Here is a 26,703-nt window from a genome sequence, read left to right as displayed (position 1 = left end):
TTAATCACCCCATGCGCCTCCTTGGGATCAGCGATGCGCTATTTTTTAAAGCAAACGGGCTAACACGTTGTTTTAAAAAGGTTAGCTACTAATTCAAGCGTGCCTTGAATGGATAACTCCCAGTACTGGTAATGAAAAATGTTTATTTGGGTTTATTAGGCAAAACACGCACTAAGCTTCATTGTGAAAGCTGCATGGAGTGTGTAGCCAATGTTCTAACCGCAATACACCGTATTCACAAATGGCGGACACGCGGGAAAAAACTGGTGCCTAGTCATGAAAGCGAGGCGTTGGAGGATAAACAAAAATTTCAAATGAAGACTTTCAGTGAACTTCCAGAGTGTTTAGCACGGATTCCACCTAAAATAACTTTGTACGGACTTCTTTTTAAATACAGTTACGTGGGATGTCTTCTGCTTTTAATGTTTAGTAATGATTTGCTGTTTGCAATCAAAAGGGACGCGTGGACCATTTATGCGAGCTGTTCTCGTCTTAGATAAGACATGCTCGTATAAAAATATTGGTACAGTTCGCTTCTTATTTAAGAAGCATTGTATGGCAAATTTTTTTTGAAATTCCTGTTTATCAAAAACTGTTTTTCAAGCTGATCTGATAAAATTAATGAAATTACTACATTTATTATTACAATATTATTAATCATAACTATAAAAAAATTCTCAAATCTGATTAGCTATCAACTGTCCTGATTTCAGCTCTAATAGGACAGTACGCGTCAAGCCTATGTAATTGGACAGTATGTGCCATCATGTACACTTAAATGGCTTTTTTTCCCTGCTTGCAAGAAAACACCTGGAATTTCTTGTGTTTTTTATTTTCAAGAGGGCTAAAACATCACAAAGTGTGTTATGGTTATGATTAATAATATTGGTAACAGAACTTTGTGTCATCCAATTCTGTCTAATAAATAAATCTCTATCCAGTGGACAGTGCAATTGGTTTCCCTAATGCTCATCCACTGTTTGGTGATTAACTATCCGGCAGATAACAGTATCCAGCTTTTGAACACCTGGGGCCTGGTTTCTTGTTTGGGCTATCTTATAAGGAAAATGTATGACCAAACTGATGAAAGTTTGTCTTGGAAACGAGCCCCCAATTGGTCCTGAAAAATGTGCTAGCACTGAAACTTTGGATATATTTGTGCTTAGATGTGGGCTGGTGTTCAAAAGAAACCTTTATAGGACTGTTCAATTGCTAACAAAGTCTACGGATGAGATTCTATAATGAAGAACCAGCACGTCAGTTTCTAGTTGATTTTTAAGGGTGTTTTGACACACAACTCCAGTAAAGGACTAGCTCAAGCATAAGCTCTCTTTCATTCTCTTGGTATCTTGCTTGTGATGAAGGTGTTGAATAACAGTCAATTCTAAAAACCCCCACACCTGTTTTTTAATATCTTTCAGGATTATTATGTTTTCATAACTTAATCAATGAATTAAAAACCGACGATGCCTGTGACTGAGGACATGGCTGGGGCCACCGAGAAAACCAAGCAGGAGCTGCAGCAGGTGTTGCTAAACTTGCTGAAGGGGAACGCGGATATTCTAAATTCAGTGACACAAGCTGCTTCTCAACATGGAGGTTATGCAAATGAAGCTGTAAGTATCTTATTTGAAGTGTATTCTAGTGGAAAGCTACATTGTCCTAAAAATATTGTTTAAAAATTACTTTATAATAACAACGAACTTTAGTTTACAAAGATCTCTGTTGTCTTGCCCTTATCTTTTGCTAATAAAAGACATTTTATAAGGAATACTTTCTTATAGTCACCAAGAAGTGGTGATGAAGGTGGCAGGAGAGATCAGAGAAGCCCAAAGATGTCTAGCTTCCCTGAAGAAGAAAATAACCTGAACCAACCAGGAAGAGCAAGTTATCAGTGGCAACTGTCAGACAGTGGTGAGAATGGAAATTTTTCTGGTAAAAGAATGAATATCTGTGGATATGAGCCCTTCCTCTCTCTCCAAAAAAAAATAGAATAAAATGAAGAGTGAAACCCAAATAGAACCAGTGGGTGTCATTACCAAAGGTTTTTCACCTCCTCTTGCACAGACAGAGAGAAATTTAAGAACTCATCAGTGAGAAAAAAAATTGGAACTTGTATGTTATCTTTTAAATAGACCTTGCAACCCTGGTTTTTTCAACTTTTTTCATCGACAAGTTAGGGAAAATCTGTCAACTCCGCTGGAAAGAGTTCCCTTAAATTAGTAACATTGTCAAGTTTGAAAGTGATTTGTTGAAAATTTACAATGATATATCTCCCCAACATCACGCAATTTTACATGAGACAGTATTTTGTATGGTGGGGGGATACAAACTTGCCCTTCACAATACAAACGTCTGTAAATTTTCGCAACTTTGCAGAGCTGTATCTTAATTCTCTCTTGTAAGACATATCACTTTCAAACTTAGCAAGATTACTAATATTAAGGCGCTCTTTCAAGTGGTGTTGACAGATTTTCCTTAACTGGTACACATCAAAAGTTGAAAAAACCAAGTGGAAGAGTCTGTTTACTTATAATTCAGCTATAATCCACTGAAAACCAACCTTCTCTGATACATTTCATATGTTTTTGTCATCATGGCACAAATAATATATGTACAGCAGCGATGGGTTTCTTAAAAAACTCTTAAAAAGCCTTCAAGATGACTGGTCTGGCCAGTCAGTTCTGACCAAGCACCCACAGCTTCTGGTGTGACAACCATTCTATGAGGCAAATTGCAGTTCTGATTTTTCAGTTGAAATTGATCTAACTTAAATAATCTTTCTAATTGAAGATGATGGTATAGACTCTGCTTGGACTACGACGACTAGAAACATGTCACCCCGTGAGCTTCACAACTGGCGAAAGAGCCTTTACTCTATTTATGTAGGACATTTACCTTATGACATTACAAAGGTATTTCTGCTATTACTACCTATTAATGATTTGTGAACAAAACATGAATGGTTCTCTCTTATTACTACTTTTGTTTTGTATGACTCTCCATACATGATTGACGGTAATAAATAAAGATCAATATTACCAGTCAATCACAATGTAGTTGTTGATTGATAGGGTTGATGTAAAACAATTAAAAATTTTATTCAATGGCAGAGTTGCTGTAAAAATCCTTTTTTTCTAAACCTAGAATCTCAAGAATTCTGTGGTAAAAAAATTGTACAACCTTTGGTAAGAATATTAGTAAGAAAAAACATTTCTTCCCTTTTTTAAGAGTCATGTTCTTTTCTTGTTGTTTGTTTTGTTGTTGGTTTTTGACAGAAAGAGCTTGTGCAGCTTTTCAGTGAAGTTGGAAGTGTTCAAGATGCCCATTTACAACCAGGGAAAGATCGTGGCTATACATATGGGTCAGTATTGAGGGACACTGCAATGTTTGATAATTTTGATAATATTATTTTTTTACCTTCAGCTGTATTAGTTGCTTTTCCTTTTTGAATAAAGTTTTTGTTGGGCTGCCTGTGGCAGAGCCAATCAAATTGTTAGTGGAAAGTGGACAAAAAAGACAAAGTTGGGGATGCATTACGCATAAGGGTTGTGTGTCCCCTCCCCCTGCAATGGGGACGATTATTTGACTTTTGAGTGGAGAGCTGGTTTCAGTAATAAACAAGAAAAAAGGTAATAATAATAATAATAATAACATTTTTATAGTGCCTATCCAGTAATGATCTAGGCGCTTAACAAAGTGAAAAAATTAGAATTGAAAAAAAATTGATTTAAACAAATTTAAATTTAAATAAAACACATATAAAATAAAATAAATCTCCCTAATGACTAAAATAATAGTTCTTAAATGGGTACGTTTTAAGTTTATGCTTAAAAAGACTTAGATTCTTGCATGAGCGTATGTCATCAGGTAGTTTGTTCTAAAGTTTGGGGGCTGAGACAACGAATGCTCTAGATCCATAGGTCTTAAGGTTAAAGCTAACAGGATTCAGACTGAGCATAAAAGATGACTGAAGCGATCTAGACAGTAAGTACCTGGTGATAAGGTCTTGAATGTAGGTTGGAGATTGCTGATGCAGAGCCTTGAAGGTAAGTAGTAGAATCTTGAAATTAATTTGTTCAGAAACAAGTAGCCAATGAAGATCGAAGAGGATGGGAGTCTGCCAGCTGCATTCTGAATCGATTGAAGCTTTTTGATGACGTTTTTAGGGACATTATACAGTAGAGAATTTCAGTGATCGAGTTTGGAAGTTACAAAGGTGTGAATAAGAATATCAGTAGTTTGCGTTAATAAGTATTTCCTTATGCGGGAAATGGTGCAACGATGGTAAAAGGCAGATTTACAAACATTGTTGATATGGGGAAGCATTGACATAGTGATATCGAAGATAACGCCAATATTTCTTGCATTTGAAGAGGGCTTGATTACGTCAGTTACAAAGCAAAGCAGTGGTAGAGATTGTTGTGGATTATACTTTGAGAATAAGTAGACAAGCTCGGTCTTGTCTTTGTTTAGTTTTAGTCTGTTGATGGACATCCACTTATCAATGTTGGAAAGGCGTTTATTCATATATTTATTTAGCTTCGCGTAACTAGAATACAATCTTTATTCATGAATACATAAAAATTATGAGGCAGGGAGACCACTACAGCATAACCAATAATTACAGTGGATCCCTTGTTAATTAAAAAAAAAAACTAGAGCTACTGATATATAAACAAGAAAATCAAAAGGAAACAAAACAGAAGTTCAAATTGCTAGAAGCAGCAAGTCAGCAGGCACAGGAGAGTCCTCGCTATGTTGCACCTGGGACAGATTGTTCTCCAGGTTCTGATGTCCTCAACATCGTACAGGTCCAGTGCCTTATTGTAATATTGAAGTAGTCCTCAATCTTAGTGATACTGTTGGTTAATTCCATATCTTTGTTTGTAGAGAAAGAAATATATAATTGAGTGTCATCGGTGTAAAAGTGAAATTGCATTTCACGGAATCGTAGAATATCGGCAGGTGGTGCTTTGTAGAGTAAATACAGAACTGGTCCAAGGACAGAACCTTGAGGTACACCACACTTGAGCTCGTGAGACTATGATCTACATCCTTTGATTAATGCAAATTGCGAGCGTTAGTAAGGTAGGAGTGAAACCATTCAAGAGCCGTGCAAGAGATAGAGTATTTAGAGTGCAATCTTGTAAGGAGGATATCGTGATGCACAGTGTCGAAGGCAGCAGACAGGTCTAACAGTAGAGGCATGCATGACACAGTGAAGTTTATCAATAGCAATCAAAATGTCATTATGAATGCACACAAGGGCAGTCTCACAACTGTGGAAAGGTTTGTAGGCAGATTGTAGTGGCTCATTTAAGTTGTTAGCTTCTAAATATTTTTACAGACATACTGCAACGACCTTTTCAATAACTTTTGAGATTACCTTGAGGTTTGAAATAGGTCTGTAGTTTGCAAGAACTTCATTATCTCAGTTGGCTTTCTTAAGTAGTGGAGATAGAACTGCAGTGTTCAAAGAAGATGGAAAATGACCGGATTCCAGTGACAAGTTGACAATCTTCAGGATAATAATTGGTAAAAGTAAATAGAAGTGCTGCTTCAGTAGGGTGGGGGGAAGGGGATCCAAAATACAGGATTTCATGATGATATTGTTAGCAATTTTTGACAGTTCGGTGTTAGAAGTTGGAACAAAATTTACAAACTGACAGGTTAGTGGTGAAGGTGTCATCAAGTGCATCAATATAAATAAAAATATAAATACCTGTAAGCAAGTTACCCTATTGAAATGAGAAAAGATTGGTATTATTGTTAACTGGGACATTTTTTTCCAAGTCAAGTAGGTGGCAGTAGATACAGCTGGAAAAGTGTTCATGCATTGGGTTTAGGTTTGGAAGGGGATGATCGCTCCCTCTCCATTTTAGCTGTCTGGGGTTGACCCTGACAAAATTATTTTATTGTTAATTTGGGGTCCCTGAAAAGTGCATCCAGTTCATCTTGAGTGACCAGGCAAGGAAGTTTAACCCAGATGACAGCACCCTTGTATACCGGCATTTGCTTTATTTTGTTGCATAAGTCTTATGTTGGCGTTGATCCAACTAAGTGTTTTTAGAAACAAATACTGTACATCGGATTTGTTATCCTCCTCTAATAGGGTTTTGACCTCACTCAGTTCAGAGTTTTCGACAGTGTTTAAAGAGGAAGGAGCAAATTATAAGCTCGAAAGGTACATAACACCTTACATGCAGTAAATTATATTTTGAGCATTGTAGGGTTAGGTATTGAAGGGGTCCTGAAATTTGAACTTATTTCATTGAATTTTGAGTGACTATCTAGGAGAGAATTTTAAACAGGAGGATGGTGTACTGTTTACTTAACCAACTTTCCTTTATTGTTGTTTTTATCATATGCTTGTTTGGTTATCAAACAAAAGCGTAAAGAAACTAGTTAGAACAAGCCTTAAGCCCAAAAGTAGTCCAATTTGTCATTATCTGAGAGAAATCAAGAACGTTTGTGCCCTTCCTTTGTTTCTAAGCTTGCAAGTGTAACACACCTGGGCCCAGTTGTTCGAAAGACGGATAATGCTTCTAGCTGCTTAAGCTTCTTGAAAACCTTTTAAGTATTCATCTTTGATTTTGAAAGCAGAAGAAGGTGGGGAATGTACAAACTGCAGTAAGTAGGACAGGCATAAGGCAAAGAAATGATGTATTAAAAAGGACGGGCAGGGTTGTCAATAAGGTTTTAAGTAGGTGGCAAAAGCTTTGGAGTCGGCAGAGAAGGAAAAAAAACTTGCACCATTCGCGCAACTTGCAAGCGCCTAAAGTGCAAGTTACAAGGGGGATCTGGGGGCATGCCCTCTGGCAAAAGTTTTGAAATCTGGGTTGTCAATAAGGTCTTAAGTAGGTGGCAAAACCTTTGGAGTAGGCAGAGAAGGAAAATAAACTTGCACCGTTCGGGCAACTTGCAAGCGCCCAAAGTGCAAGTTACTAGGGGGGTCTGGGGGCATGCCCTCTGGCAAAAGTTTTGAAATCTGGGGTTGTCAATAAGGTCTTAAGTAGGTGGCAAAACCTTTGGAGTAGGCAGAGAAGGAAAATAAACTTGCACCGTTCGCGCAACTTGCAAGCGCCCAAAGTGCAAGTTACTAGGGGGGTCTGGGGGCATGCCCTCTGGCAAAAGTTTTGAAATCTTGGTCGTCAATAAGGTTTTAAGTAGGTGGCAAAAGCTTTGGAGTAGGCAAAGAATGAAAAAAAAAACTTGCACCACGGGTGCAACTTGCAAGTGTCGAAAGTGCAAGTTTCTAGGGGGTCTGGGGGCATGCCCCCTGGCAAAAGTTTTGAAATCTGGGCCTCTAAGAATGTATTTCTGACACTCTGGAGCAAAACTTAGAGTGTTTGAACGGAACACAGACATCATTAAATTTTGGCTTTTTTGGGGGTCATTTCCAAAGAAAAGTAGGCGGCAAGTTCATGAGAGATAGCCGGCTGTTATTAAGAACCGTGGGAGGGGAGGACTGATCTCCATCACCCCCTCATGACACCTATACAGCATGCTAGGACAATGTTGATCTGATCCTGATATTATGAACAATTCTGCCAAATTTTTGTTGTAACCCTATAACGTGATTAGGGAGGATTGTTTATGTTTTTGTTATCTTTTGTTATTCTTCCTGCATTGATATGTGACATGCCTGTTATTTCAAATATTGTGTGGCATACAACTGAAGAGGTCATACACCAAAACTAGTTTTGTAAAATTGCCTAGATAAGATAGTGTGTTGAAAGACAATCTCCATTAGATTTTTCTTTTCTCTGTTGACATATGATGTGATGAACTCTCACTGTTACAGGGGCCAGATTATTCAAAGGGTGAAGCGAAGTACAACATTTTACACTACTCACATTTTTTACTTTATCATTAATCAAATCATAACAATAATAGAAAATTTATTCAAAATTACAATATTCTTGGCACAGAGCCAAACAGAAAATCCTTACCAAGGCAATATCAGAAAAGACAGTATCCTACTAATAATTATTTGTTGATGTTTAGCCTCTTAGCAAAGTCTTTCCTTGAGGCTCAAAGGAAAATTGGAAACACTTACTGGGATCAAGTTACTTGGTGTTTATTTAATCATGAGTATGATAACAAACTGAATTGGATCAAGTTCAGTTACTAATAAAAATATTAATCAATAAAATTATTAAGATCTTCCATGAGTTTTTGCAAAACATTAAAAAAAACATTGAAGGGCATGTGCTTGATGGCACATATTTTCAAAATACTAATAATAATAATTGGCGTCATACACTCAACGTGGTGCCTTAACAATGCTGAAATCAGGGCTGCTGATAGCCAATCAGATTATAGAATGTATCAACTGCAATAATTTATTCTAATTTCATTAATTTATGTCAAAAAATTCCAATACAAGAAACAATATTATTCATCATGTTATGTCAATGACAGGACCATTGATTGCTTTTCACATGACAGTCGCGGTGTTATTAATTGCATCATTTCAACCGTGGGTTACTGGCCTTTGTAAGGCACTGGTGTCAACAACAGTAAAGCTATTAACTCCCCCCCATAAATAACTGATACCATCTCCTGAAGAACAGACCAGCAGTATGCAGTCTCAACATCATGATCAATAACAAAGTGACCATCATGAGACGAAGATAAACAAGCCTTTCAAATTTTCAAAACAAATGGTTGAATTCCAGGTAAACCATAGGGTACCCTGCACTTCTGCAAAATCAGTAATAATGTGAAAACTACAGTACATTTCACACATACATGCAAAAATCATGACATTAGAAATAATAAAAAACATGAATAAAGACCGCAGTCCGCTTCATGCCCAGTTACAGTTATAGGGGAAGGGGGGACTCAAAAATTTTCTCGCCTTGGGGTACAACCCTTCACCTAGATCTGACACTGATGAAGGATAAATACTGTAGGTCCAATCATTCTTCAAGTAAAAATTATAGGTGGCCTGCAATAATAGTACCGTTAATTAACTTATCTTATTTTAGGACAACTTTTTAAAATATGAAAATTTATTGTGGGGGATTAAACCAATAACTATTCCAAACATCATAAAAACACTTTTCAAAATTCCGGGCACACTTAATCTGTTAACTGTTATATAAAGAGGATATAAACGCACACAAAAATTAATGAAGGAATCCAGCATTTGAGATGCGGTGCCAACAACGTTCCGCTCGCACCCCTCCCTTCAATTTGTGGATTGGCCTACAATAGGATCTAAGACGAGTACAAACCCAAAGAATGTTAAATCCAGGGCCACTGTTCATTCACTCTAAAACAGCGCTGCCTTTTTCGGAGTTCCCTTAGACATTCGTTTTGGTCGCCTCAGAAATTCATCAATTGCTCTGATGCAGTGCTTCCAGGTATTAATTTTTTCGTCGGAAGAGATCGCGTAGACATCGTACACCGTGTCCTTCACGAAGCGAAGTCGATCTGGGTCAACTGCTTCTTTCCCTCTTGTACCGGTGCAATTCTTATTTTCCAGTTCACTTTGGTCAAAAATATGTCGCAGCAGCTGCACTGCAAAATTTCCGATGGAGCAGCTCTTGCATTTAATTTGAGCTAGTTCCTCCGGGGTGATGTACTCGGGAAGGACTTTCCTTGTAACGAGCGGTGGAGTCGGCCCTTCGTTCTCATTGTCAGAATCTTCGCTCGAACCAAGAGTTTTCACCGAATTAGTGACCATCGATGGCGTGTTGGTATTCAAAGGAGCTTGAGGCCTTGTCGGAGTATTGATGGGAGTAGTGGTTTCCACGCGCGGGGAAGGCGGAACGCAAGAAGGTGGATCAGCTGGAAGTTGTGTGGCGGTGGAGGGTGGCTGCTCGCCTCGCGAGTTTTCACTGCTGTTAAGAATGGAAACGACCGGAGTAACGCTAACTGAGGTAGGTGTCGTGCCTTGGCTTAGAAAAGAGCCTTGCAGTGTAGGGAAGAATGAGAATAGCTGCTCCATGCCTCGCATGATCTTGTTTTGGTTATGAAGAATGGTCGCTTGATTCACCATGATGGCGCGTTGGTTTTCCAATATGGCGGAGAAGCGGTCTGGATTCAGGGAGTCGTTTGGATCCATAGCCATGCTTTACGCTTTGTTGCTTGCTGAAGTTGGAGGTTCAATAGCTGTATTGTGTTTAAAAGGTTTAAAGGACTATTTGCGTTCCTTTAAGATATTTAAAACCGGGTGTCTTCTCCGGAACGCGAGTGAGACGGCGTCCACGTAAAAGTTAATCGCGAGTAAACCCGCGTGACCATGCTGAGGTACCGCGCGACCACGTGGTACGCGCACAAACGAGGGTGGAAAATACTTGGGTGTCACGTGAAACAGCTTGTTAATTGATTTGAAGAGAGAATTTCCCAGCTCTTTAAAGTGTTTGCTGATCTGATTATTTTCCTTTATTGTACTAGAGGCTCATTAATATGATACCATTAAGCTTTTAAATTTCTGAAATAAGGTGACATAACCAAAGTTTAAAAAGTATGGTATTGCAAATTATTGTCAAAGCAAGATTGACTGTAGATGGTTGTTTACAGTGGTCTTAAATTTTTATTAACAAAAGCTGGTAGACTTTCCACAAGTGTTGCAACTTTGGCAAAATTCATCATTGATATATATGTTGCCATTATTTTTTTTTATTTAAATAATTTGTGGTTTTCTTTTTTTTTAAATTCATTAGCATACATTACCATACTAAAAAAACAAAATTTCAAATTTCACCGAGGTAAAAAATTAATTGGATTTTTTTCAAAGAAGCTGACAAAATTTTGTCCCTTAGGACAAATTTTTCAAAGGTGCTGAGAAAGGAACGAACCCTTCAGATTTTACTTTTGAAAGTACACTGACAAAAATTTGAGACCTTGCATTCCAGTTATCTTTAGGGGTGGGGGGTGGGGGGTTTGGATAAAAAATGGAACGTTCCTAATATATTATGAAGTACTTAAAAAGTTAATCCACTTTTGCAACCGTTCATGTCCTAGCTAAAGGCACTTTGTGTTAGCTTTTGGAGTTTTTAGTCTAGTCTTTAGAATCGCCATAAGTAAAAAACAAAAAATGTTTTTGTAATTTTATTAATTTTGTAGCTTTGCTTTAGTGTGACTGTGCATTTGGTCAGTTTGTGCAATGGTACAACCTAGTATAACTAGACTGCTTACACCAATTCCACTCCACTTTGATGAGAAATGATTATAAAAGTTGTATATTATTTCCTTCAGATTTATAAGATTTTGTACCCTTGAAGAATGCCATGATGCAGTTTCCTTGCTCCATGGCCGTCTCCTTGGTAACCGGACTATAACTGTGGAATATGCCTGTGAGACCAAAGACAGATTACAAGGAGAAGATCCAAGTGATTTGCCTCAAGACAGTGAGTACACCTGTAGGACATTAATTATGTGTAATTACACATGAACCACCAACTATCAGGGCTGTGCCCTCTCAGCTTATGAATAAATGATATGTTATTTCTTAAAACATAAGTAAAAAATAGAAGTTCAGAGACACGTTTGTCTAGTAAAACTAAAGTGACATGCAAAAAATCAGTAATTTTGACGCACTTTCAAAAATGACCAAAAAATCAAGGTGTCATTCTTGCACTGAGATCTTCAATGCCAACCCTCCTAGTTTACCCGGCTCCTGGATACGGAACCAATCTCCTGGTCTCTCTTATGGGTCACCAAATCTCCTGGATAAGATCTACTTTTGGGCTTTTCTGTGCTTTAGTTTGGAATTTAACCCATTCCCCCCAAAAATTCAAATCATTTTCAGATTCATAGTTCAGTTTCTGGGGCATTAAATTTTTTGCATGTATTTGTTATTGTTAAAATAGTTATAATATTTTCTTTAAAGTGACTTTTGATGGTCTGTACCTGATGTAAGACTTAATTACCCTCACCCGTGTTACAATTTAAGGATTTGGTCGATTTGTGTTTATCAGGGGGGAGGGGTTGGTTGTTGATATCTTGCAAGGAGGGGGTTAAAGTAGAAGTGAGAGTCCGCTGGTCTTAGATCTTCAGAGGTTAAATCTATAAAGGAAACTCTGATGTTTTGGCTGTATTCGTCTGGGAAAAATATACCAATCCATGTTCCAGTGCCAGGTGGATATTGGTGATTTAAAAAAGCAAAACTTTGCTGACATTGTTGTTTCATTTTCACTCATTGACTTACAAGTTTACACGTAGAGGGCATCACCATCTAAACAGATAAAGCTAAGAAATTGAAAGAACTGGTTGACTTGAGCAATTTTTGTAATTTGCAGCTCTTTCCTAACCTGTGTACAGACACCCAACTTCCCTCAGGAAAAATCGGGAGAGGAGATGTCTGTGAATCGCTGCCGTTAATTGTGTTCCGGTATACATTTGTGCAAATTTTTTTTTTTTTTCTCTGACAGTTGAAAAGGTGTTGACAGACCAACATGACACTGACTCTTTTAGAGCACGTACGCAGTTATTCTCACGGCTTTTCTCAACCTTTGTAGCTAAGCTAGGCTCTAACTAGAATATCTAACTAAAATGTCATTCACAATGAGTATTTTATGCTTTGGAAGATTCTTACACATTCTTCGGTCTTTTTTAGCACTTGAAGTCGGTCTGTTACTGTGCATCGATTTCCTGTAGTTTTTGGTTTGACAGAATTTTGATCTCGGAAGCACCGTTTACATTTGAAGTCAAACGTTTTTTGCAGTAGTTGATCCATTCAATGATTTCAAGTAGGTTTCACGTAAAGGATCGTTCACATCTCTTCAACAAGAAATTACAATAGCCTTACTTTTGGCTAATTCTATGAATCATGACTGGCACATGTAGGTCGAAAAATAGCTCTGTACACAGGCTAGCCGAACATCATCACGAAATGTCCACCCAAAACTCCAGATATAAGATCTCAGATTAGAGTCAAGCCAGGTCAAGCGTACCTCCCAGGATCCCATTAATGTATTTATTATTTGAAAGTTGAATACATTGGTAGTTGTAGATTTCAGATTTGTCTCAATGTGCGTTCTTGCATGCGTAATGAGCCGTGAATTCACATGCAATTCAGTTACGAAATTTCTACCTGCTCAGTTTCCCTGAATTTGATGTAAATGTCTTCCAAGTCATTTAATCTATTCAAAGATTTTAAATCTGACCAAATGCAGAGAAGTTCTCGTAAAATATTCACTGCTCATTACGCATGAAGGAATGCCAATTCAAATTTGACACCAGTTACGGGAACGACTAACGGATTTATTTTTTCAAATAATCAATTCATTAATAGAATCTTTTGGGATAAAATTTACCTGCCTTGGCTGTAAACGTTGGATTTTGTATGTCCTTCTCTTTTATTTACAATACTGACCGGTACAGACAGATGCACCCGCAAGTGGTGCAGCAAACATCGGTAACTTCTCATGCCTATTCCAGACAGCCGAAATACAAATACCGGTAAACAAATATGAAAGTCCTTAAAGGCTGAGCTTTTCCCTGGGGAATCTATTCTGAGATTCATTCACCAATCACAACACCGTAAATTATTTGCGTCATGGCATTAACATTACAACCAATCAGAGGCTGTCCCCAAAGTTCCGGGGAAACTGGAACATGATTATCGTCAGCTATTCACAGACGTCTCCTCTCCTGATTTTTCCTGAGGGAGGGGGGACATTTGTACACAGGCTACCCTTTCCTTTCCTTCCTGTATAAACCATAAAAATCTGCAAAATTGCTGGATGGCAAAACCTTAATGAGCCATACATTGTGAGTAAAATTTTTTAGGTCTTGAAAGAGAATTTGTCCAAATTTTGAGCCAGTGTGGCTATGCTCCTTTAATATTAAAGAGTTTAAGCTTCACATATATGGCAAACAGCAAACGTCAGTTTCAAGTCGAGAATTTCTCAAAGTTATAAACAGCCCAGAAAATTGTTATGGAGCTAATTTATGTGTAGAAATAATGAACAATGGGCGACAGGCAAAAGGGAAACTTGGTCACGTGGTACAAATGCGTGTTTGTCATTTGACGTAAACACGATGCTTATCCTCTCTATGCAGAGATGTTATTTTAATAGCTTGACCAGAGCATGAAACTATTTACTTAGTAAATGCAAATAAGGACTACCTAGTTTTTTTTTTTATTTCATGTTGTTTTGCTGTGATTTTTGCACATTCAAATAGGTAAAGACCGCTTTTTTCTTTTTCCTTGTTATCTTGAGAACTGTAAATTTTTAGAAAGTTAAAATATTTTTTTCAAACATAGTTACCTAATAGGGTTTTTCCTGGTAATCAGAATTGGCAATTTTCTGAGTGTGGCCAACCATTCGTAGTTGTTCCACTCACTAGCTCAGACTCTTAAATGCTGGGTACCCTGTATTCCATGAGTTCTTGTAGCTTTTGGCCTCCCTGAATTTTTCTCATAAGTGTTCTGAATGTTTGTGAAATAATGTAATATGTTGGTTTGTAAGCATAAAAACCATAGTTCTGAAAAAAATGTAGGTAGTATTCTTTTCTCTGTTTTTGAGTGACCTGTTGGCATAACATAGCAACCAATTGACATGCTTTGATAATCTCGTACCCAGATCTCTTGTTTACAAAGCTGAGTCAAGTAAAAAAATTTACTTTTTATGATTGGCTAGACTGTAAGTGAATAACGTGAGTGTTGTCTCCTATTCTACTGCTCCTGTGCAATTCATTCTTTGCAAAGTCTTCACTAGTTCTGTTCAAAATATTTTCACCTTTGAAGTTTTCGTCTCAATATAAGTTATAAACCCGTTTTTATCTCATCTTTAAAGACTTTTTAAAAATCTCTCATGGTATCGAAATTAAGACCTTTGAAAAGGGTGAAAATAACTCTTTCCTTGAAGATGATACTTACTGCTTTGAGCCTTAAGCGCACACTATAATTAAATTTTAACTAACTAGCTGTAGCTTTGAATTTGATGTTTCATAGAAAAACAACAACAAATTAATTTGTTCATTCTTAAGATATGCATATAACCACGTTCTGTTAAATGGTTGACATGGCACAAAAAAAATAATGTCTCAATTTGAGGCATCTGAGTTTCATTGTTTCTATTGATTTTTACAGCTGTAACATGAAATTGCTAACTTGTTTGAGGATGAGCTATGAATTTTACCAAGCAATAGTCACTTAACTCTGTTGTTGACCTGACTGCATGTGTTGCTCTTTCTACAGAGAAGGACAAACTTTTGAGGAATGATTATCCAAGGGTTGAGCATTTATATCGGCCCATGTCTACTGAGGAGTCCCAGGAGAAAATGATCCTTTGGAAGCTACGTTGCTCTGCAACAAGACTGAAATCCTTTACAACTATAAGTGGACAAGGTACAAGGAAATTCAAACAGTGCATGCATCTTTAGTTTAAACTTTTCCAGTAATCTTTTTACTGTTGTATTGGTCAACTTTGGCAAGTACTCCTCCTGATAGAGCCGAGTAGCCTAAGTTATGGTTTGATGTTGTGTAATTGTTTTCTTCTAAAAGTTATCAACAGAAACTAGAGCGCTTTAATAATTTAAATTTATATTCCTCAAGAACTCCATAAGTAGAGCTGCAACAGTACACCAATGTATCCATGACCTGCCACATTTTTCCTGAGATACAAATATGGATATTTCAGCAAGTTATCACACCCATGTTATGATGAAGGATGTCACTAAGATTTCAAGTTGGTGGGTTAAAGTACAACAAGTAGGCGGGGAATCAAAGAGCTAGGGATTTCTTTTAGTTTTATTTTTCTCTTTTTTTATTTTCCCATGAAAGTAGCAGGGGACCATGTTCATAGTTTAGGCAGGGGAAATCCCTGGCCTTGGGCTCTTAATGACAGCCCTGTATGATGCAAGGGAAATATGCTACATTGAAAAAATTGTGAAATCAGTGCCTTAAATTATTCCTTGCTCATGCCCTGCATTTTAGCTTTTGTAGTAACCAGCCCTGCTTTGCATGTTTTTCATGGTGCACAAATCCATGCATGTATTTGCACCTTGTCAGCTGCACCCATCACATGCAAAAACACTTAATTTGTCAGCACAGCTTCCTAACGAATCATGTTGGTAACTAGTCTTGTCACGCACTGGAATGTATCATATGTTGTATTGTATTGTGACCCTTAGATTGTGATCAGTATTGTATGATGGGAAAAAGTTTCGTTGCAGTCCCTTCCCTAAGACTGTTTCTTTGCCTTTTAAACTTTAGCTAAGAACGAGTTTGCCTCAGTAAGTGTCATCCGTAACTTCTTTGTGAAGGTTTTTTTTTTCATTGTATTTTATCTAATTCTCAAGTTTTTTTCCTAGAAAACAAAGAAGAGTTTATGAATAAAATTCAGGAAGTAGTCAGGAAAGTAGCCAGTCTTTCTGCAGACACACAGACACTGCCATCTGGTTCAGAGGGATCTCCATGCTCACCTTGGATTCTCAGAGAGTTAAATGGGTAATGAGATGTTTATTCTAGTTTCTTCTTGCTTTTCTAGTACTGTCTATTAAACATTTGGTATTACATTTTCCAGGAGTTTCGTTTTGTACATCTCTTCATCATTTTATTACAGTGGAAGCTGTCATGAGCGGACATCCTCAGAACACGAAAAAGGTGTCTGTTACTAACGCTGGCCGCTTCCGGGGATGTAAAAATATAGAGTTTTTGTGGGAGTTGAGAAAAACTCGGTTTTGTGAAGGCGAACGTAAGTAGAGCTGTCCGCTTTCGAGAGTGTCTGCTAGGAGAGCTACCGCTGTAATGATAAGTAATGTTGGTTGTCTTTTAAAGTTTTCTTGATTTGTTCCCCCCTCCCTCGACTGGTAACACCCTGTGCTTATTAAATGGTTGTCGCTCCAAGTGGGTAAGAAAGAAGGAATCCTATGTGTTCTGATTGGTTCCCTGAGTGGGAAAGACGGGCTTGCTAAGGATTTCCGGCTCAAGGTCTAGAAAGGCAAGAAAAAGGTTTTTTCTTGGCCACAAAATGAACTCGGCAACTCTGTTCAAGTCCATAAAAATGCAAAATCGAATTTGGCCTAATAACGCCATGTGCATGCAGAAGACAAATTAATGTCAGGCTGACATACTGACTTTTTGATAGACTGACATGATGACAAGCAGACAGCTAGGTTGATTTGCTGCGGACAGGGTGACAGGCTAACAAGCTTGCAAAAGGATGTGCCGATCAGGGCTGTCATTAAGTTTTGAAGGAGCCGTAGCAAAAGAAGATTCACCCGTAACATCTCACAAGAATTTATAGTGCCACCTTTTGCTTTCCACTGTGATCACCCTTAATATCAGGTGAGCTCAGCCGTAACAGGTATAACGGGTTATGGCCCTTAATTACAGCTCTGCCAATGAAGGAAAGTAAACGAATCTAATGTCAGTAAGACGACTGTTCTTGTTTACTTTTCTAGAAATTCTGGGCCTGAACAAAAAGCACAATCCAATCTCACAGACAATTGCCAAGAGCAGTACAGAGGGGTTGGCAGGATTCAACCTCAAGTGACTGGCTCAGATGCAATAGATGTAGTTAACAAGAAAGAGCTTTTAGAAACTCCACAAAGACATGAACGCTCTCCAGAAGCAAGTTCTAAGCCTTTTTCTCCTCCTGACCTTGCCAGAAGCATTGGATTGGGCCCAGATAATGATTCCTTAACCTCTGGTTCCCCGGGTTCTCCACCAAAGGATGCATGTAACAGCTCACTGAGCGACTCTGTCAGTGTTGGTTCAACTTCACCAGAAAGACCTATCGGGCAGCACTGTCAGTTTCGTCACAGTGGGAGCCTCTCTCATGGACATGCCTCCGAGTCAAGTCAGTCAGAAAGCACAAGTTCTTCACCCTCTCGGCAATTGTCATTATCCCCTGGTACAATTTATCGTGAAGAAGAGGAAATCTCCAAAAAACGAGATGACTGTCCCTCACTGGCTGAACAAGGCACGGATAATAGTCAGTATGGGCTGGAAACTTGTGCTGGATATACAAATAACCCTGATAGCAGATGCCATGGTCCACCCAGCAGAAATCATTACAGTGACATGGGCTTGTGTTCCTTTGACTCCGCTAGAGATTGTAGTACCAAGCCAAGCGGTATAACTAGTCAACTTGGCAATCACCATGCACACCAGCAACCTAAAGCTGCTGTGAATAGCGGTTTTTTTATAGGACAGAAACAAGCACAATTTTCACCAGTAACCTCTCAGGAGAGGCAATCACAACAAGGCAGTCTTGAGGATCCAGTGACTAAAGGCAGACACGCTAATTCATCTCCTGTTCACCAGGGAATACTGACCGGCCCTCCTTATTCTGTGGTCACTAATTTAGACGTAGTAAACCAAGAACTAGCACCAAATTCATCAGAAATCGTTGACCCTAAACCGCCATTGGTACCAACTCAACACCCCAGTCCAGAGCAGATAAGAGGGCCACCCGTTGTCCAACATGGTTTACCACGTGCCCCTTTTTGCCCTGAGAATGCTTCTGCTCGTAAGGAAGGTCAAAGGAGGACACAGTATTCCTCAGCAGTCATCCAGCCACAACAAGCCTCTGTGCCTAGGCATCACCTAAATCAGGAAAAAGTGCAAGTTGTTAGTGAAGCAATTAAACCCATTACTCAAAAGGGTCCACCGACTGGGAACACTGGTGTTGACAGGGAAGGTTCCAGAAGGACATACGTTTTCTCAGCAATGACTGAGCAACAGCAAGCAGGTGTGCCTAGTCATCTCCTAACTCAGAATAAAGCGCAAGTTGTTAATAATGGAAATACACCGTTTGCCCAACAGGAACAACTGAGAGTTGTCCAGGGTCATGAAAACACTAGTGTTTCCAAAGAGATTCAGAGAAGGATGCAATATTCCTCAGCTGTCACTCAGTCACAACATGCTTCTTTGCCTAGTCATCATCCAAGTCAGGAGCAAGTACGAGTTGTTAACGACGTAAATAAACCCTCTGCCCAGCAGGGACACATGAGATGCCCAGTTGGTCCAATGAGTACCAATGTAGCAGTGGTTCCTCAGCCTCAGCAAGCTCCTGTGCCTAGTCATCGTCCAAATCAAGAGAAAGCGCAAGTTGTTAATGAAAAAAAGAAACCCTTTGTTTGCCTATCATTATCAGGTAAACCTTCTGCTAAAAACGACGACGTACGTAACAAAGGGCAAACAAGACACGAACAGTATTCCCCTGACAAACCTGAGCCACAACAGAGCTACGTTCCTAAACAACACGTCAACCAACCCTTTGCCCAGCATTCACTATTTGGTTTTCCACCTCTGGCTAAATTGCTAGGGCAGAGCCAACAACTTCAGGTCATGCAGTTGGCAAACTTGATGGCATCTGGATGGCATCAGCCTGGGTTTCCAAGGCAGCCATTTTTCACTCCTGGTACATTTAACCCAGGGAACTTGCAAGGGTGGAATCCGAATCCTTTTTTGCAGCAACAGTTTGCAGCTTCAAGGATGCCATTTGGATCACCCTTCCAAGGAGAAGAGCGTCAAGTAAGGCCCAGGTTTGGCTTTGGAGTAAGGAATCCAGTGTCACGACAAGGGCAAAGACATCAGGTTCCTGTTGGCAGAGGATCAAACTTTGCTCCAAGGTTTCGAAATCCTGTTACAGCCAATGTTAAGGCTGCTGCGGAACCAGAGAAGAGCGTTTCTGAGATGTCCAAACTTGCAAGCGTAGACCCTAATTTGATTGAAGTCAAAAGTGAATTTGACGTAGACGGCTGTAAGAAGGAGCAAAATGCGGCAAGTGATTCACCAAAAGACAGTGGTAGACAAGAAAAGCAGCCAACCACACCATACAATACCAAAGCCCATATGGAGTCAGCAGGACAAACACTGGTGGCTCCAAGACAATATCAAGAAAAAAGTCAAAGTGCCGAAAAATTTAAAGCAATTTCTCCAATGTCAGATACTGCCAACTCACCTCCAGGCTCCATTTTACCCAAAGTTGCTGGAGATTTGGAGAGTCCGGGGACTAACACGTCGCCTTCAAAGATGACCCAGAGTGAGATACATCTCAAGGAGGAAAAAGCAGAATTGAAACGAATTGGCAAAGAAAATGAAAGGCTGAGGCAATGTATAGACTGGAATAACTCAGGAGGGATTTCCTCTGATATTGCTAAAGAGAAAAGGTGATTGCCCCCTTCCTTTTGTTTATAGGAACCTTAAGCAACGACGACGGCGACAGCAACGACAACAGCAAAAATGCAATAGGTTTAGATCATGATTGGCAGAACAACAACTCTTGCACTTGCATCGCGCTTTTTTGGACGTTTCTTAGCCGTCGTTGCACGACTACGGCGTGAAGGTGCCTTACTTCGCGTTTTGTGTCGCCGTCGTCGTTGCGTAAGCACCCAAATTTATTTATTTTTTCACGTTTTATATAAATTGTTTTTTGACGTTCTTGTTGCCATCGTCGTCGTGGTTGGGTAAACTCGAATTACCTCTTGAATCACTATATTGTTTTCACGCCTGCTTTTATTGTTACATGCAAGGAGCTGTTTGAGATAAACTTCTTGTTTTCTAGCTAAAACTAGTATGTTAAAGATTGGACTCTATGTCTAAAAGTCTGAGCTTTTGTTAAGTCTTTTTTGCAACAACCAGTATTTGAGTTAAGAATTTGTGGATGATAGCTTAAACATTCGCAATCCTTGGCGTTAGACTCAGTCAGCCCGAAAGTGAAACCTCTGAGTTGATAAAAAGAAGTCAGAACTCACCTTACTTCATCACTGATAACTAAAGGTAATGTTACAGAGACGATTCGCAACAACGGTTTTTAGCTCAGCAAAAATCTGCAGCATTGTTGCGACATTGTTCCAACATTGCAACGCTGTGTTACACTAAAAATCGTCGTTGCGAATCGTCCCGTGCCACATCACCTTTACATCTGTCGGTAATTGTTACATGTGTGTGCATGCTAAGTTTGTTTTTGTCTGTGTTTTCCAGGGACTCCTTGAGGGCCGAGATTCACAATAAAGAAGTGCAGCTTCAGAGGGAGAAAGAAATTATCATTGCTAGGTGTGATAGACACTTTTTAAACTGTCCATTGATGTTTTGTTTCGTTTTGTCTTCTACTCTAACATACTGTAGAAATCGCCCAATGTCAAGCCTAAATATTGTTCCTCTTTCAGTTGTGCACTTATTCCGTAAAGTTCATAAGAGCCAAGTTGTTATTAATGTCCAATCTTTTTAGCGGAATTTGAATTAGATAGTAAGAAAAAGAGAACTTGTCAAGAGGTCGAAGAAATAAACTCGTTTTTGATAAGTCGTTTGTAAAAATTACAAATTATAAACCCAGCAGCAAGTGTAAAGAAGGCAACTCCTGTTGTCCCGTTTTCCATGACTCTTAGGGTGCTTTCCATTTGTCAGAACTGACCGGCCAGATCATTCCCGTTGTAATGAGAATTTCACTTGTAATCAAAGCTATCTAGCCAGATTAGTCAAATCCTTCATAGAATGCACGAAGGACAGGGGTTTTTTAACCAAAAACTCTTGGTAAAAGCCTATTTTAGTGTCAAAATGACCGGTCCGGCTATGGTCCGGCCGGCCAGCTCTGACTTTTGGAAAGCACCCTTAGTCTACCTTCATACGAGTAGCTGTTTTAATCCAACGTTTTTACTGTAGTAACGTTTTACGGTTCGAAAACTAATCACAAAGACAAACATAAATTAGTTAAATGGGCTATACCGTTTTGTTTCCTCTTTCTACAGAAAAGCTGAACAAGAGATTCTATATGAGAGAGAGAAACTCGAAGCTGCTTTTGATCAGCAACTAAAGAAAGAGGTTTGTAATGACTCTAAATGTCAACCACGCTTCTTCTTTGAGAATCGTAGCAATGTGTTTATATAAATGGGTTGAGCATGGTCGTTCTGGTGTCCTGAATAGGACTGTTGTTGACTGTCTAAGGTCTCTGCTGGTTTCACTAATGTAAGTGGCCAGACTAGGAGCAGTATACAAGATCAAATGCTGCGACTGCAAGGCCACTTACATTGGCGAAAACCGGTAGAACCTTAGCACGCGACTGACTGAACACAAACGAGCGACAAGAAATGGTGAAATATGTAGTTTTATTTATTTATTTATTTTGTAGCTTGAGACAGAGAAGAGGCTTGGTGAAACAAAAAATAAGATTTACCTGGCAAGACTAGAAAACGAACTCCTGAGATGCCATCAAGACCTCCACGGCGTAATCGCAATTGCTGAAAAACATTAGTTAATTTTTGAATATGATTATCCTGGAATTAAAATTGCGTCTAGCACTGGGACTGTTCATGGTGGCCGCATTTGTGATAGATCATTTCCACAGAGCCGGGTGTACTTGGACCCATCCATTCTTATACTAATCCACTGGCTCTGATATCTCCTTAAATTCCTTTATTTATCTGTGGGATATTTAAGTGAGATTATCACAAATTTAGCTTGGTTATCATGGGTTTGCGTTTTAATAAGTTGCGTATTTATATTGTGCGGAAAGCACATGTTGATGCGAAAGGCATACTTCATTACATTTTGTGAAGCTACAGACTTCGTTAAAAAGCTACTAAATAATTGTTTAAAAGCATACAATAGTCAAGATTAAAACTGCTTATGTGTTTAGTGCAAGAGTTAAGGGAATATGTTGTTTTGAGTCATTAAATGCTAGGATTTACGACACCGACACTGTGTGCTTACAACCATTCTTCCCAGTTCCCCCCGCATGCCACCTCAGCTTGGTCGGCCGGGACGGGTTACTTGGTTACAGGACGGTTTTGGATGCCTGGCTTTCTTTTCAGACTAAAACAAAAATTTTGCCTGCTGGTGGGCTGAGAGGTGACCGAAGATGGGACACAATGTCAATTGAATGTTATATCGAATTAAGTTAGTTTTGCCAGAAAGTTTATTTCGATTACGTGGTCCAGTTGCTACCGATTCCCCGCTAACCACCAGGACAACCCTGACCCCGAGAGATTTCAACTTTTGACCCAATTCCGGTGGTTCAAAAGCTGGGTAGCTTTGTTTACCCGTCCTGCAACCCGATAAATCGCTCTCTAGTGTTTTAACTGATACTAATAAGAGTGCAAATCGTAAGTTAGTTGTTCGGATCTTTTCACAAGAAAGTACACCTGTCCTTGTGTTTAACAAAATCTTTTCCCCTTCAAGGTCTGCTCTCCTTTAACTCTAGGATTTTCGAGGGACGATGCTACCTGATAAAAAGATGTTAAGATGCACGTTTTTCCGCGGCTAACAGATCTGCGTGAGACTGCGTGCTCGATCTGAGAAAGAACTAAAAGAAGCTGCACGTGATGATGCGCACGTGATTAGGAACTTAAAGCTTTTTTCTTGCCAAGACATGTTGCTATAAGTGTATTATTGTGCTGCTAATGGCGACCATTATCAATGATTTCCTTCAGTATAACTAAACTAAATCGGTGAAAGCACTATATTCACTGTCTTGTCGGACTTTTCCCTGTTCGTCAGGATTCCAGGAACTCCCGCTTTCGCGCTATGCACGTGACCTGCAGTTTTCGGCCTAACGTTTTCCATAACTGTTTACAAATGTTTGCTCCACGGCGTTACGTGATTGCAGTCAGTGTCTATGACTTGACTATTCTATGAAATGTACACGCAGGGGGTGACAAGTACACTACTTTCTTTTCTACAAAAGAATGTAGTTGCCTAAGGTACCCCTTGGGGATCGATTAGATTGTCCAAACTTTAAAAACTCACTCAGAATGAAAATAAACTGAAGCTGCATTTACTATTGATTTTCACAGAGTTAACATGTGATTATATAAATCTATCGCAAAACATTATGTAGATTTTGTACGGTGTCAGGAGCCCATGACGGTGTAAGAATATTACTAACTTTAGTACACCCGTGTCACCACGAGCCCATTCAAGTTTCTCCTGTGCGCCAACAAACGTTTTCTTCTCCCGATTGTGTCTATGCGAGAAATTTCACAGTGAACGGATTTTTTTCATGTGATCCTTCTGAGTGGATATTAAACTTCAGTAGTTCGGACAGTTATCTGGGACAGCCGAAACACATTACTTTGCAGACACTGAAAAACTTAGGGTAACACCCTAAAGGGTTTCTGCTCAGTCCTGAAATTCTACGAAAAAATATTTGGGACAGACTGTCAGAAAAGTGTAGCAGCGGGGGAGTTGTCCTGGTGGAAAAACATACAACAACAAAGAACTCAATTCAAGAATTCTGGTGGGCGGAGAAAATGTATAAAGCCGGGACGTGGATGGAGGAAAAAGTACGTACAAGCTAAGAAAAAAAGGCACAAAAAAAAATTTCAGTCGAAGGTTGACTCACAGCCACCTCTCTACAACGGCCACTTTCTTCTGTCCCCAAGGAGGCCGTTGTGGAGAGGTTAAACTGCACAGGCAAAGTAAAAACTCCCCCACCCCTCCCCGCATCACTTTTCTAATGCACCCTGCTCGTTTCCCCACTAAAATGCTCCACCTTGTGCTCCACCACCTTCATCAGCTCGCCCACCCCCCCCCCCCCCCCCACCCCCACAAACAGAAATGGCTACAAAAATGCTTGGATAATGCCTTGAGAAAACGAGTAAGTAGTATAGATGGCATAACAATATCGCGTACAAGTTAACATCTAAACGCCCGTATTATGGTGGCACAGTACCCCATATGGACTCCTGCGGCCAGTTGTTTGCGCGACGGCCTCTTAGACCGATTAGCGCTCAGTGGGGTTAAATTAATTTTATTCCGTGTTTCTTTCTATCTTTTATTTTTTTTAAAGCACTTTCTCGAACGATTCTATTCTTTATAGAGCATCTAATCATCAGATTGGAGACAAGAAGAATTAAACTGAATTTGCTTTTTAAGCTTTCATATCTGAAAACAAATTTGGTACTAACCCTGGGTTATCTTAATAACCCACAGCTTGGAACAACCCGTCCCTGGGTGGCATGCGATTTAGAGTTTATTTTCCTAAAAAAAAAATGCCACTAAAATCATCGATCATTCCAAAATTTGAAATAATCTTGAAATTCTCTATGGAAAACACATTAAATTCACGAAAAAAGGGAAAATATTATCGTCGTAGACAGAAAATAACTTTTTATTTTTCAGATGTTTATAATTAAGTTCAGAAATTGGATAATACTGTTCAAATTGGCACGATTACTGGTCACGCATAACGGCGGAAAGTTGACCCGGGTAGGCGAGTTATCCCTAGCCGAGCGTTTTAGGCTCAGTTTACAAGGCGGGTAGTTAGCTTTTTCTAGTTTTAGAGCTTTGAATCACTTTTAAAAGCTGTAAATGCGCTGTCTTTACAATAATAATAAATCGCGACACCAGAAAATTTTTTCGACTTTTTCACCACCATAAAATCCCTCTGGAAGTCGGGCAGCCGGCCCTTTTGGTCTTAAGACCGAAATAACAGATTTCCCTACCCTTTTATATACTTTAGGGGTAAGGTAAAGGCGTACACGAGCCAAAGGCCCAACCGGCCGGAGCTTATCCCGGAAATGGTATCTATGCGCATGTGCATTAGCTGACTGTGTCCCTTTAACATCAAGTATGCCTAGGAGTATTGCTACTCCCCCCTGGACGAGATGCTAGCCCATCGCGTTTAATTATCCCCCTCCGCCCCCCCCCCCCCCCGGCAACATTTCCTCCAGAAGTAGTTAACCGCTCGGCCACGCACGCCTCCTTTTAACTAGTGGAATCCCTACCCCGGGTCCCTAATCCCTTTCGGGCGGCGCCTCCTATAGGGAGTACCCTCATACCGGGTTTCACTTACGTACTAGAATGTGAGGTCCGTTTGAAACTTCCTGTCCTGCTAATCAGTCTTCGATCACCATGCTACCTGGTGATCGAAGACTGATTAGCAGGAGAGGAAGTTTCAAACGGACCTCTCATTCTATTACGTAAGTGAAAGGCGATCAGGGGTTCTTGCTATACTTTTTTCTCGAGCAGTATGTAGCGCGAAAGTCGCCGAACGGGCAAAGAGAAAAAAGGTAGCATACATACCTGATCGCAGGTAATATGACGACTTGAGTTCAAATTTCGCTTTTCTGCCGTGCGAAACTCAATTTGAAGAGAGTTTGCGGAGTAAAAATACTGCATGCAATGTACTATTTTTGTGGCTTCATCATGCCACTTCCTCATGTTCACAAGACCCGAACAATCTCTAAAAAATCCTTCACGTGACTAAGAAGCGTCATTCCCGCTTGTTTTTCATTTCAATACGAAAATTCATCATTTATTTGAATTCAAATTAATGGAAAGCATATTTTTAACTTTCTTGCACTTGACGAGTTAAACGCTTTCTCGGCTTGCTTCATGCAACGATCGAAGACCTCGACAACTGATCTTCACTTGCCTCTCATATGCAAATCGTAGGTTCGTCACCGCCATGACCCATTGAACTTTACTATTGAACTAAACAAATACAATATTTCCATTTTTTGTTATTTTTGACGACGTAAACAAGAATCCAAGGGAAACGGAACAGAGTTCAAAGAATACTTTCGTGTAATACTTAGAATCCAATAAAGAAAGAGGAGAAATCTTTTCTTCATTTTACCTTTTGATACTGATCGTGAGACGAACATGGGATATTGCTTTCATCTCCGGTTCGCAGATCTGGGGAACCTTGTTGTATTCAAGGCCTTCCAAGCTTTTGATTGGCTAAGATAGAGCAGGCGTCTCATACCTGTCACTCTTGTGCCAAGAGAACAATGCCTTTAATGACGTTTGCTTCCAAATATAGCCTGTTCACATGCAGGGCTTTCCTT

At 39.4% G+C, this 26,703-nt stretch overlaps 2 protein-coding genes and 1 pseudogene across 2 annotated transcripts; 1 reads left to right on the top strand and 2 right to left on the bottom strand.

The window, feature by feature from the left end:
• The first annotated feature begins 1,403 nt into the window (after positions 1–1,403).
• Positions 1,404–22,606, top strand: LOC140949226 (uncharacterized). The gene is made up of 11 exons (XM_073398454.1): positions 1,404–1,616; positions 1,785–1,914; positions 2,794–2,915; positions 3,279–3,364; positions 11,215–11,366; positions 15,164–15,313; positions 16,279–16,414; positions 17,371–20,085; positions 20,900–20,971; positions 21,664–21,736; positions 22,044–22,606. Exons 1-11 carry the CDS (start codon positions 1,467–1,469, stop codon positions 22,164–22,166), a joined length of 3,909 nt encoding a protein of 1,302 aa, XP_073254555.1. The 5' UTR covers positions 1,404–1,466; the 3' UTR covers positions 22,167–22,606.
• LOC140948063 (uncharacterized) lies at positions 3,748–4,530 on the bottom strand (annotated as a pseudogene).
• LOC140949225 (uncharacterized) lies at positions 7,952–10,317 on the bottom strand. The gene has a single exon (XM_073398453.1). The coding sequence runs from the start codon at positions 10,082–10,084 to the stop codon at positions 9,284–9,286; it is 801 nt and encodes a 266-aa protein (XP_073254554.1). The 5' UTR covers positions 10,085–10,317; the 3' UTR covers positions 7,952–9,283.
• Positions 22,607–26,703: the final 4,097 nt, after the last annotated feature.

The sequence above is a fragment of the Porites lutea genome, chromosome 9 (assembly GCF_958299795.1).
Source record: "Porites lutea chromosome 9, jaPorLute2.1, whole genome shotgun sequence".
NCBI lineage: Eukaryota > Metazoa > Cnidaria > Anthozoa > Scleractinia > Poritidae > Porites > Porites lutea.
Note: the sequence above shows the minus strand (reverse complement) of the source record. Positions and strands in the feature narration are given on the sequence as shown.